We start from the raw sequence: 13,439 nt of genomic DNA, 5'->3' as shown, positions 1-13,439 counted from the left end.
AAGCAAAGCATCTTTTGCCAATAAAGCCTTGCATTTTCCAGTAAGAATAGTAAACAGCTATGAAGTGAATGACTTGAATGTTATTCAACTTACCACATTGATAGTGCTTCATCAGCAGTTACATTATTGTGCCTTTCAAGTGAGGGCAGAAAGATGCTCACTGGATTTTACCTAATCTGTAAAAGATTAAATTAAATAATTATCCCTAAAATAATAAATCTAGTAACTGTGTATTTGAGAAGAAATTAGGTGAACTTCCACATTTCAAAGAAGTATAAAGAACACAGAGTATTTGTGTCAATACTCAGATACCACAAAAGTTGAAATTTATAGTTAGATCAACAACAAGGTATCAAAAGAAGAGTAGTGCTAAAGTCATTAATCTGTCCTGAAATTTTATTATTTGTTGTTGGTTTTAATTATTACTCTTTTCATCATTATCATCAGACATCCTTGTACAAGAATATGTAAAATTTGGATCCTTGGACACATATTTGAAAAAGAACAAAAATATCATCAATATTTTGTGGAAGCTGGAAGTAGCCAAACAGTTGGCATTAGCCATGCATTTTCTGGTAAGTGGTTCAGTTTTATTAATGGCAGAATACAAGTGATTCTGACTAATGTATATAGAAAGGCTGAGCTGTTACCTGAATTCTTGAAGCTCTGAAGGGTTTTGATAATGGATTGGCCAAATACCAGCTATTTAGTAGATACCCAGAGACAGACTTTGTATCTTGAACAAAGTGTAGTTGAATGTCCATTCTTTTTCAATGCTTTATGTTTTAGCATGAAATATAAACACATTTTCAGTAATGCTTTCTCCCTGCCATCCCCACAAATCAGTCCTTTCTGGGCTTCCCAACTCAGCTCATGATGCTAAACATAAACTATTTCCTGGTAGTGTTAATACTTAATCACTGGGAGGGGAAAACCCTGTACTGTTCACTCTGCTCGTGCATTCTTCTTGGGCATTAGGTCTCAACCTTACAGTCTTTCCAGTTAAATATAAAGGCCATTATTCAGGACAGGATATGTGACTAGATAAGTCTTTCCTTTAACAGAATCTAAATATTTTTATATTAATTTTAAGTGGATGGATGAGCATTCTTCTGAGTTAAAAATGTTAAATTGTTTCAGACTTTAGGTAAATAACAAAAATCGGCTGAAAATTGTAAGTTTGAGAGAAACTGATGGAGTACCTGAAGTTTGACCAACTTAATGTATAATCATTATTTTATTTGCTGATGTTTCCCTCATACTGTACAGTATTTGTTTTTAAAAATCTCTTCAACAGTAAGACTTTTGGTCGGTTTGTAAAAGATGCATTTCTGTTTACAGGAGGACAAAGGCCTTGTTCATGGGAATGTCTGTGCAAAAAATATCTTGCTTATCAGAGAGGAAGACAGGAAGTCTGGAAATCTCCCATTTATAAAGCTGAGTGATCCTGGCATCAGTATTACAGTTTTGCCAAGAGATAGTAAGTCTTTGCATCAACTTTCTTGTTCAGTGCTTCTGACTTGAAAAATAAGTGTGGGGGTGGGGTTTTTTTGACCACCATCCAATCTAATTCTGTTATAGTAAGTTTCTTGATCTGTGTGTCATTTTATAATTATCGCTACTGTCCAAGCCAAGCAGTTTTGATTGTACCTTTTAAAATAGCAAATAGCTACAGGAAATAAAGCCACAATTCTCCATTTTGTGAGCTTTTTTCTTTGCTGTTCTCATTTTCATTGGTAGTACTATTGTTATATTATATTGTAAATGTATAATAGAGTTGATTACGTTTGCAGATAGCTGCTGAACTTAGTGTCTTGTAATTGATCAAGAACTTTCAGAACTGAAACCAAATGCACTTTTGAAAAAGCTGACTGGCAGTTAAAAAGCATCTTCAGTGCATTTCTTGGTGAATACCTAGAGCCACTTGATGATGTTAAAAATACTGGGTTATCATCCACTCTTAAGACTGTTCCAATGCTTCATAAACAGCACAATTAACTAAATGGAAAATGTGTGCAAGGTTGTTATGCTAATGGAATGGAAGTAACCTTACTATTCCTTTTATGGTATTTCTTTTTAATAAAAAGACTTCTTACTTGGTACATTTTATCAATGTCTAAAAAAATAATGTATCTAACAGCCTATACATAATGCAATGTCATTATTTGCCAGTAAACTATTTAAATTGTCCCTGTTTTAATATGAAGCTTACATTATTCTTATGAGATCTCATTTTAAGGAGCTCTTAATCCAAATCAGTACAATCCCATGTTTTAACTTGTTACTAGAGCCAGTAGCAATAGCTTAAAAATCACATAGTGTAAAATTCCTTTTCATGGTGCCTTTTGATGTGCCAAAATACACCAACCACTAGCAAAGTATTTTTATTCTTTGATGTCCTAGTTCTCTGTGATAGCTGTTGTGTCATGATAGGATTGGGGCAAATAGAGAAATCACAGAACTAATGTAACATGTAAATAGTATTAAGGCAATTTTATACCTTTAGGCTTATTTTACAGTAAAACAAATGGACCTCCTCTTTGATTCACAAATAGTATTTTAATTTTGTCCATATTCCATAATTTTATTTTCTTGGTGGGAACAAATACTTGGAAAATATTATTAGTACATTGCAATGAAATACCTGTCTATATTAAAGTAATTTTTACCAAATCAAATATGTTAGGGAATTTTCTGGTATTGTTATTCATCTTAACAAGTCTCCTTTGTGTGATCGCACAGTTCTTCTTGAGAGAATACCCTGGGTTCCTCCTGAATGTATTGAGAATCCCAAACAACTAAGCCTAGCTACAGACAAATGGAGTTTTGGTACCACTTTGTGGGAAATCTGCAGTGGAGGAGACAAACCCCTGAGTGCATTAGATTCTTCAAGAGTAAGTATTACTGGGCCAGCAGTCATAGCAGTTCTTTGAACACTAATTTAGAACATCTACTGTTGTAACCACATCAGCATGTAAAGTGGTGTGGCCTATGACCACTGTAGGAAAAAGGCATATTTGCTTGCAGGTAATAACCAGAAGAGATGATTTGAAGTTTGTTTTTATGTTGTTTATTTTGATTTTTAGGGAGACAAAGTACAGAATTGTCAGTTTTATCTAGTTCTTATTTTTGTTGCTTTGTTGCAACGGTGTATCACTTTAAACAAAAAAGTATTCCTAACAGTGTGCATGGATTTTAATTAGCATTCTTGTAATTGAATGTCTTAAATATAGCAGTACTTTGTGTGTTGCAACAATTCTACTATTTCAGCTAAACCAGTAATGTTAACTTTTATCTCAGGTATGGGCAGGAGATGGATGAGAAACATATTTCATAAAAATCTTAATTCATATGTATTTGCTTCTTTAGTTGGAAGCAAAAAGAATACTTCACTATGCCACAGAAATACTGGTAGTATTACTTTTGTAAAGGTACTGTAACCTTCCCTTAAAGCCTGATTTGATTTCTCAGGTATTTTAATCAGCTCTTACAGTAATCTCCAAGGTTTGCCTAGACCTAGCTTATAGATATCTAAGTGTTTCCGAAGTTGCCCTACATTCTTTCATAATACTCACAAAGCTTTTTCACAACTGTCAGTTCAGCCAGTTCACAGGTCAGTAGAATTTTCTGCTGGACCTGTCCAGCTGAGGATTTATGAAATTGCTAATAAAGGAGACACTGTTTTTCTCATTTTTTTCTATCGTCTTATCTTCTGCCAGTAATTGGCTGGAAATTTCTGAACTGATCACTCTAAATTGTACCAGCCTTGCCTTAGATGAAAATTGGAGAGATGGACATTTGGTCCATAGATAACAAGTCTAGGTTTAGAGCTATAATTTTTGGCTACTCTTGGGAGAATGTTAAGGCTTCTTCAACTCTTCATGGTTGTAAAATATAAAATGACTTACCTGTTTAATTCCAGAAATTACAGTTTTATGAAGATAGGCACCAGCTTCCTGCCCCCAACTGGACAGAACTTGCAAACCTCATAAATAACTGCATGGATTATGAGCCAGATTTCAGGCCTTCTTTTAGAGCAATTATTCGTGATTTGAACAGTTTGTTCACTCCAGGTGAGTTTGCGATACAACAGCATCAAAAATACTCCTGTTTCCTATTGGTTCACTTTCTTTTTAGAATGTTTTTTGCAATACATCATTGTATTTGACTGCAAATTACTACAGAGAAATAAAGGTGGCTGTCAATATTCTACTGGGCTTGAAGTATGCCTAACAAAAGTAGAACATGCCATGGTTGTAATAAGGTTCTTCCTTTTCTTGTTCACTGCTCTGTGGCTTCTGTTCCCTTTCCTCCCTTCTTCTTTCTGCCTCTCAGATTACGAGCTATTGACAGAAAGTGATATGTTGCCAAATATGAGAATTGGAGCACTTGGATTTTCTGGCGCTTTTGAAGATCGGGACCCAACACAATTTGAAGAAAGACATCTTAAGTTTCTACAGCAACTTGGCAAGGTAAAATGTTTCAAAATTCTGTAATAGTTTAGGAAATAACTATGGTTTTCAGTTATCCTTTGATGACCCCATATACATTATTTAGAGTGAAATTTCTGTTTTAGAAGTTAATAATTTCTGTCATATCTGAGCAACATGTGCAGTTCCTTCTAGCTCTTTTTGCACTTTGACAGTATTCTTAGTAGAAAATTAGCTAACCTCGACAATGAATCCAGCCACACCAAAAGGCTAAGTACTTTTAAGTGATGCAGAGCTGCCTGATATAAACTATAGACAGATAGATACACACACACATTCACTTGATACTCAGTTAACAGCACTCTGGAGCATTCTTGTGCAGAACTAGTGGGATTGGTGTTTTTGTGCATGCATATTCTGAGAAATCTGAATATACAGCCTCTAAATTCAAAAGGAAGATACATGCCTTCAAGATACATGTAGGCCTTGAACTTTTTGGTTTTAGAAATCAGCATTTGCTTACTAGTTTTGCAAGTTATTGCAGCCTGGCTGTGTGAAAGCAGACCTAGACAGATGACCAAGTGCAGCTGGTAGGCAGACCTTCACCAAGTACTATTTTTCTAGAATGGTTCTTTGCTGTTTTATTTGTTTTTTACCAGTACTCTTTTGGCTTCAAGAAGCATCCTCAAAGTGATACTTCTGTTTGCAGATGGTCGTTCACTGTGATAGCATAGCATGGGAGAAGAGCAGAGTGGTAGGTGATGGCTGCATAAAGGAAGGCAAAAGACAGTATAAATGAAGAAAGAGACAAAACCAGAGCATTGAAACAAATCGGAGAGTAGCCAAAAAGAAACAAAGCAGAATTAAGAACCAAGACAAAAGGATTTATGCAAGTGCAGGAAAAGAATTATGCCAGTGGAAGTGGAAATTCGTGAAAGGAGAGAAAATAGATGGACATCACCCTCTTTCCTTGTCCTCATTTTTTGTTCTGTTTGCTTCCTTTCATGGAATATATTTTTTTTTTGCAACTCTTACCCTCAGTCATACACTTTTTCTCTTGGGGAAGTTTTGTGGCCTTTCACTTAAATATTTAATCACATAAACTTAATGCTTAGTACTGTGAGCACTGAACAAAAACTACCCTGTACATGAACAAACAGGTACGCTAGAAAACACAAAGAGCAAATGATGTGGACTTGTTTTTAATTCTCAAGTGTTTCCATTTGTGACCTAGGGAAATTTTGGCAGCGTTGAGATGTGCCGGTATGACCCGCTGCAGGATAATACTGGGGAGGTGGTTGCTGTGAAGAAGCTACAACACAGCACAGAAGAGCACCTTAGGGATTTTGAAAGAGAAATTGAAATACTTAAATCGCTGCAGCATGATAACATCGTTAAATACAAAGGAGTATGCTACAGTGCAGGTATGTGCTATATTGACTACACCTAAATATGCATACTGAGAAATTCAGAGAGGTGTTTATGGCAGTCACTCACTTGTTGTAAACTTACCAGGACTGAGAGAGTCAAAAACAAAGGAAGTTTTTTGAAAGATGGTAACATTGGTAACAAGTTGATGTCACTTACCATTCTGAGTTTCATCTTGGCAACACAGACATACAGACTGCTACTTTGCCTTAGCAATAGTAGCTGAAGTATTGATGAGATGATGTTGATTAGTGATATATTAATTTTTCAAGCATGTCCACGTTGTTGTTGAGTTTCAATAAGTGGCATTTTCTGAGGAAATGCAGTTAATTAGTATATGAAAAATTACATAGTGATGTGTAGATCATAAATTAATATTTTTGTATTAAGTCCATTTTACATTATGGCTACTGATAGAGGAATTAAAATACTTCTATTAAAAAGCTCGTCTTTGGGAAATTACAGAAAAAATTACATTTGTGTTTTTTGCTATTGCTGTAAAAGGACGGAGGAATCTAAGATTAATTATGGAATACTTACCATATGGAAGTTTACGAGATTATCTGCAAAAACACAAGGAGAGGCTGGACCACAAGAAGCTTTTGCTGTATGCATCTCAGATTTGCAAGGTAGGACATTTCAAATTATATGCATAGTTCAATGATTTTTTTTTCTCCTTTTTTCATCCCATTTGTCTCAAACCAACAAAAACTGGTTATTTCTCTGTATCTTCTATAATGCTGTTAGGCTTCTAGCACCACATAACCCTAAGAAAAAGTAGCAATATATTAATGTAATCAAGACCTGGAAAAACTTCTGGGTGTCTCAATACAGGAAACTGAGACTGGTCAATCTGCTGACTGAGGCAGAATATACTCTCTTTTCTCCATGAGGTGACCTGACATAAAGTATTGTAGGAGTTAATATACTTGCTCAGACAATCTGTTCATGACATTCTATGATGGAGTTTTCAGAAATTTGACATTCAGCTATAAAAACACCATAACAACATGTGTATGTTTAAACAATTTACTTTAAACTATAAGAGCAAAGATACATGACTCCTGTATGCAGAACTAGAGGCCTTAGAAGTACCCAAACCTGTAATAAATTATTTGGTACCAAACCTAATTCATAAAATCCTGAAAAAATGGTACAAACATCTGATCTTTCTTGTGATATCTCATTTTCCTTGTAAAGAGGGATTATGCCTTCTCTAGTTTAATTCTGTAATTATGTTTTAGATATTAGAAACTAGAGACGCCTGCGATTTCATTGCATATTTAGAAATTTGGGGAAAGAAAAATAAATGAGAGTGAGGGGCAGAGAGACAAAAATAAATATAGCCACACCCCCTCAAGGCATGTACCAGAATTTTTTTAAAATTTCTTTTCCCAATACCTGTATCAAAGACATGGAAACAGTTCGTGACCTAGGATTACATAATCACAGAATCAGCTAGGCTGGAGAAGACATTTGGGATCATTGAGTCCAACCTATGAATGAACACCATCTTGTCAACTAGGCCATGGCACTGAGTGCCACATCCAGTCTTTCCTTAAACACCTTCATGGGTGGTGACTCCCCCACATTACTGAACAGCCCATTCCAATTCTCAATCACCCCTTCTGTAAACAATTTCTTCTTAATGTCCAACCTAAACCTTCCCTGGTGCAGCTGTGTCCTCTGATCTCATTGCTGGTTGCCTGGGAAAAAAGCCTTACCCTCATCTGTCTACAGCATCATTTTAGGGAGCTGTAGAGGGGGATGAAGTCCCCACTGAGCCTCCTTTTCTCCAGGCTAAACAACCTCAGCTCCCTCAGCTGCTCCTCACAGGACCTGTGCTCCAGACCCTTCACCAGCTTCATTGCCCTTCTCTGGACATGCTCCAGCACCTCAATGTCCTTCCTAAATTGAGGGCCCAAGAACTGGATGGCTGTGCAAATATGGTAGAGATCTTTGGGAAAGGAACTCTGGGAAAGGAAAAAAGGACCTTAGTGTGTGTGTGTGTGTGTGTGTGTGTGTGTGTGTGTGTGTGTGTGTACATACACATACATGAAAGAACTTTGAAAACAGGTCTTCAAGATGGTGAGAAATCAAAATAGCAGATGAGATGATTTCTTCTAAGTACCAAGCACCAGCCAAGAGAAAGGGAGCTAAAATATGCATCCTGCAGATACTAAAGCAGGAGAACATCCAGCTTTGATAATGACAAACCATGGGGACAAACAGTATGAAAATGTGGGAAACCTGCATAGAGCTTGCTCTTAAAGAAATGGCTTCACTTCTAAGAAAAGTGAAATCTAAGAGTTACAGTGTATGGGCCTTGCTTTGGAGTGTTTTTGCTGTACCGACTGCAAAGTAGAGGTTATATTGATTGCTTTCAGATTTCTCTAATCTGTGGCATTCTGTTACTCCAAAACAACATAATTAGTGAGTACCTGATAATGTGAAAATGGAACCTGAATGCTTTTTCTTCGTTTAGCTGATCATGTTACACTTTTCAGCTGGTTTTGCTTTTCTTGCAATGCTTGCTCTTTCAGCGTCTCACATCTCATCTTTTTGCTGTGTGTGTCTGTCAGTCTGTAATCTTGGGGGATTTTGATCAAAAAGCTTTCTACCTCTGCCTTGCTGTTTTCCTCTGAAGCATATGAGAGAAATGAAGGCACACCCATTACCTGAGGGTTAAAATGAATGTGTTTGGTTATTTACTTATTTACCGTGTTTGGTCCCTGCTGCTATACTGGGAAAGGGTTTTCCTTCTCTTAATGTTTGAAGTGTTTCAGGTGTCCTCCTTGCTGGTGAACCCAGTTTTAAAGACAGAAACATTTTAAATCACATTTGAACTGTTAGACTAGTGCCACAGGATTGTGATATCCACTTAGAATTTGCATGATTTCAATTAAAAATCTGGTTTATGTGTTTTCCAGGCTTACAGAAAAGTTACTATCATCAAACTTCAGGGCTATTTTCAGAATAGTACATTGTAGTAAGAAAAAGCTATAGCATTTTCATAGGCTAGTTGTACCAGAAGCACAGAACCCTCACTTTGAAGTTAGTTTGGTATTTATGCCAGTGAATAAGCTGACAAAATGGGCATTTTTTTAACAGTTTTGGAACGAGCTGTGAAAGAACAGCAATGCCACCCAATGGTACTGGGAGGTACTAGTATCTGAGAAAAAGACGGTACTTTGTAGCCAAACTCTGAGGCTTCTCACATTAAGAAAAAAAAAATAGAGTGAGAAAAATAACCTTTCTGGCATGACTAGTAATAACAGTGCTTTTCAAAACTTTTGAGATCACCAATGCTATTTGTGTTATTTAACTTCATTGTGTTGAAAGGGTGATTGCTTTCATATAAAACTGTGAAACTTGCTTGGTGATTCCTTTCACATATGAGTTGGGTATCTCTTGACATTGTGCAGCATCACTTCCAGTCCTCCATTTATTGCTGTCTAAGCAAGACCTTCTTGTTTTAGTAATGCCACTACACACACTGGCTTTTTCCAAATTTCATTGTTAGTGAAAGTAATTAAGTGCATTGGTAAGAAGGGATCAGCAGCAGCAAAAGACAGCATGCCTTCAGAGCAATGATTTGTTACAGCAATCTGTGGGAATATAACAATAAACAGAACTGTATTGGTGAGTAATTGTCCATAGAAAAGAGATACAAAGCACACTGTTGGGAATACAGTGAATAATAGTCAAATTCAAGAAATCATAATACAAAGTTTTATGGATGCGTTCAGGAAAGCAGATGCAGAAAATGAAGTAAAAAGCATAAATGAAATTAGTATGTTGGACAGTCTTCTCATGTGCTCTGGATTGTGTAGCTTAGCCCAAATTTTTTCCTTCTGCATATGACCAGCCAACTGCATTTGTGCACAGAAAGGAGCAGTAGCATTTATCCAGCTCCATAATCAAAAAAATACTTGGCTCTGGCAGGTGCTTAGTCTGTCTCCCTCTTGTGAAAGGGAAGTCCCTGAGCTTGGAAAAATTAACTCTTCAGAGAAGACAAACCTGGTTTTGGTTTAAACTTTGAAGTTAATTCAGCCTCTTAGGGAAAGTGCAGCTATGTCATGGTAAAAATAACTCTTTTCCTGTTCTCTTTGTAACCTCTACACCTAGGGCATGGAGTATCTGGGAACAAAAAGATATGTTCACCGTGATTTAGCAACAAGAAATATCTTGGTGGAGAATGAGAACAGAGTTAAAATTGGAGATTTTGGATTGACAAAAGTTTTGCCGCAAGACAAAGAATACTACAAAGTGAAAGAACCTGGTGAAAGTCCTATATTTTGGTAAGTCTTCTTTTGGTATGAGAAATCATGGCATGTTTTCAGTTTTTGCCATTTCAGCCAATTCAATTTGCCTGTGTGGAATTCTTACTTGTAAGCTCCACATCCGTTTTCCAGCATTGTGAAAGTCATTTGCATGATATTTCACTTCACAGAGCAGCATCTAGGACTTTTCAACATGTTTTTAAAAAACCCAGGAAAATACCCAGAACAAAAATCTGAAAAAATACTTATTTAAAGGCGGTAGCATCCCACAGAAAACATATTCAGAGGTAAAGGAAGTCTAAAATGGCCCATTTTCCTGGATGCTTTCAAGTTTTTAGGCATTCTAGTTCCTTAAACACTGGTCATTCGTATCTTCCAGCTGAGACCAGTTGGATACACCCCAAGAGAAAATGCCATTCCATACATGCAATTTTAGTCTGTATTTTAATTCTGACTTAGGCACTGTTTACCTGAAAAATAAATTATATAAAATGGCATCTTAGTAGATGTTATTGGAGAGGTACAGTTTAGTTTCAAAAGTGCCTGCAACACAGCTCACTGAGAGTGAAGGAAGGCTGTAATTGTCTTTCTTTGCAGGTCTCATCACATCAAATTCTTGTTTACTTGCACTACAAATAAGAAATATATCTACAGCCTTGCTGGAAAGAAAACCAAACTTGGTTATAGTTACGACCAACTGTGTTTGTTTAAGGTGGATTTGGTTTTCAAAACCAATTAACTAGTATTAAAGGAGTAGTTAGTAATTGAAGGTACCAAAAGGAAATGAGAACATGCTAATATCAATAAAGAACACTTACTCATGAAAAAGAAATCTGTATTACTAAAACAAATGTTTTCAAAATCAAAATGGCACATGTTGCAGAGAGCAATTTTTCTTCCACTGTGTGTTGCAGGTACGCTCCAGAATCTCTGACAGAAAGCAAATTTTCTGTGGCCTCAGATGTGTGGAGCTTTGGTGTGGTCTTGTATGAACTCTTCACCTATATTGACAAAAGCAAAAGCCCACCAGCTGTAAGTATATAGTTAATGAATCTCTGAGAATTTGTATATTTAAATTTTCGAGATGGTCATGTACTTCAATAGGTTGATGTTTACTGTTCATTTTCTGGAGATACCTTAGTGTTTGAGACAGCATCCAGTCTGAAGCAGTAACTAAAAGGTACTGGTAAAAAGCCATAAGAAAGAAAGAAACTCTGAAAATTATTTCATTGTCTATCCATATCTTATCCATTCTGTAACTTCTGTTTGAAAAAGATTTTAAAATCTCTTTTTGTTATAGGTTGTTCTTTCTGATCCTTTGTGGAGAGTTATCCCACCTGTAACAAGTCTATTGCATGACTTTTATTTTTAATGTTGTTCCAAATTTAAGACCAAGCCAAACACATACATAGAAATTAAGTTAACTTAAATAAGGAACTTAAGGTATTTTATGTTAGCAGAACCCAAGTTAGTAAGTTAGCAAAGTTAAGGGAAAAAAAGGAGTGGCTTTTTGCAGACTGTTGACAGGTGTCTAAAGACAAATTTACAGTGAGTGAAGAAAGATACTGTTATCCAATTGAAAATAAGATACATGATCTTATTTTCACCTAGCAGTAACCATGGGCATAAGAGAGGAGAGTTAAGCTTCTGTATTTATTGGAGCTGGCCTCACCCTTGGCCAGACTGTCATTCCTGACAAATCTGGTTTTGAGAGCTGAATAGTGATGATAGGCAAAAATGCCCTTGGAGTATACCTCTGCACTGGCTTTGCACTGGCCTCAGTGGACCTCTCAGTAATTCCATACAATGAGGTTTCAAGGAAGAGCTCAGAACAGCTTTTCCAGCATGAGAACATAAATAAAGACACCTAGAGTTCTTCAGAAGGATTGTGAAATGAAAAGTGATAGAGTAAGTTATGAGCACAAGTGGACCATTATTTCAATGAATCAATTCTACATGTGCATTCACCACTTCATCAGTTTGGTTATCCTATTGGTATGCATCAAGAAAAGGTTATTTGGTAAATTTAACCAAAGTGGTCTGTTCAGCTCTCATAGTCTTCATAGTTGTATGTTGTTCTCAAAACATGGCCATTTGCCATGGTTGCACATTCAACCAATGGGTGTTTCACACTTTCATGTCAAGGATCATTTCAATGTCAAGAAATTTTGAAGCATTGGAGGAAAAAAATGTCCTTTATGTTGTGCTTAGAAATTTATTTCAGGTAATTCCACATCCTCATTTACTTTTGATGTCTGGCAGTCTGAGTGAGGTTTTAATCTACTTTTTGGGTTATTTTGGTTTTTTGGAAAGCAAGATTTATGTAAGCCATTTTTTCTGGCTTTATTTATACTAATTTTTCTGCTGTGTTGTTACTGATTAGTCCTGCTAACCACTTTTTATACATCAGCATGATAATATGTGTTTTCTATTTGGCATTTTTCAAAGCATTAGTTACTTTAGTGTTCCAGAGAGCTCTTTAGAATCAGCTGTGAGTTTAGTCCTTTTAGAACTAATTAATCACAGAAGCATAGAATGTTGGAAGAGATGTTAAAGATCATCTAGTCCCAATCCTACTTGCCATGGGCAGGGACACCTCCCACTAGATGAGGTTACTCGGAGCCCTCAGCCCAGCTTTGAACATCCCCAGGGATGGGACAGCCACATCTCTGGGCAACCTCTTCCAGTGTCTCACCACCCTCACAGTAAAGAATTTCTTCCTAATATCCAACTTTTGTTTCTCCCCTTTTAGTTTGTACCCATTACTCCTTGTCCTATCCCTGCAGTTCCTGACTAAGAGTCCCTCTCCCCCTCTTCACCTTCCCTGCAGGCCCTCTTCAGATCCTGGAAGTTGCTGTGATGTCTCCACGCAGCTTTCTCTTCTCCAGGTGGAGCAGGCACAACTTCTCTCAGTCTGTCCTCATAAGGAAATGTTCCAGTCCTCTTATCAACCTCATGCCCTTCTCTGGACTTACTTCAACAGGTCCATGTTCCTCCTGCTCTGGGACTCCAGAGCTGATGCAGCCCTGCAGGTGGGATCTCAGCAGAGCAGAGCAGAGGGACAGAATCCCCTCTCTGACCCTGCTGGCCACGCTGCTCTGGATGCAGCCCAGGACAAGTTTGGCTTTTCTGGGCTCCGAGTGCACACTGCTGAGTCAAGCTGAATTTTGCATCAACCCTCACCCCGAGTCCTTCTCCCCAGGGCTGCTTTCAGTCCATCCCCTCCCAGCCCGCAGGTGTGTCCAGGGTTGCCATGACCCATGTGCAGAACCTTTGACTTCTCCTTGCTGGACATCAC

The 13,439-nt window shown here is 37.2% G+C and overlaps 1 protein-coding gene across 17 annotated transcripts in view; it reads left to right on the top strand.

Annotated features, from left to right (window-relative positions):
- Positions 1 to 13,439, top strand: part of JAK2 (Janus kinase 2) — an 86,456-nt gene that overhangs the window by 65,385 nt on the left and 7,632 nt on the right. For all 17 annotated transcript variants that reach the window (XM_030236923.2, XM_030236921.2, XM_050987283.1 and 14 more), the window contains 9 exons: positions 448 to 575; positions 1,342 to 1,480; positions 2,743 to 2,894; positions 3,923 to 4,073; positions 4,336 to 4,472; positions 5,665 to 5,854; positions 6,363 to 6,487; positions 9,987 to 10,159; positions 11,056 to 11,173. In XM_030236923.2, the coding sequence (XP_030092783.2) occupies positions 448 to 575; positions 1,342 to 1,480; positions 2,743 to 2,894; positions 3,923 to 4,073; positions 4,336 to 4,472; positions 5,665 to 5,854; positions 6,363 to 6,487; positions 9,987 to 10,159; positions 11,056 to 11,173 (1,313 nt within the window). The remainder of the gene's footprint in view (positions 1 to 447; positions 576 to 1,341; positions 1,481 to 2,742; positions 2,895 to 3,922; positions 4,074 to 4,335; positions 4,473 to 5,664; positions 5,855 to 6,362; positions 6,488 to 9,986; positions 10,160 to 11,055; positions 11,174 to 13,439) is intronic.

Source organism: Serinus canaria, chromosome Z, assembly GCF_022539315.1.
Source record: "Serinus canaria isolate serCan28SL12 chromosome Z, serCan2020, whole genome shotgun sequence".
Taxonomy (NCBI): Eukaryota; Metazoa; Chordata; class Aves; order Passeriformes; family Fringillidae; genus Serinus; species Serinus canaria.
This window is presented reverse-complemented; position numbering and strand designations above follow the sequence as displayed.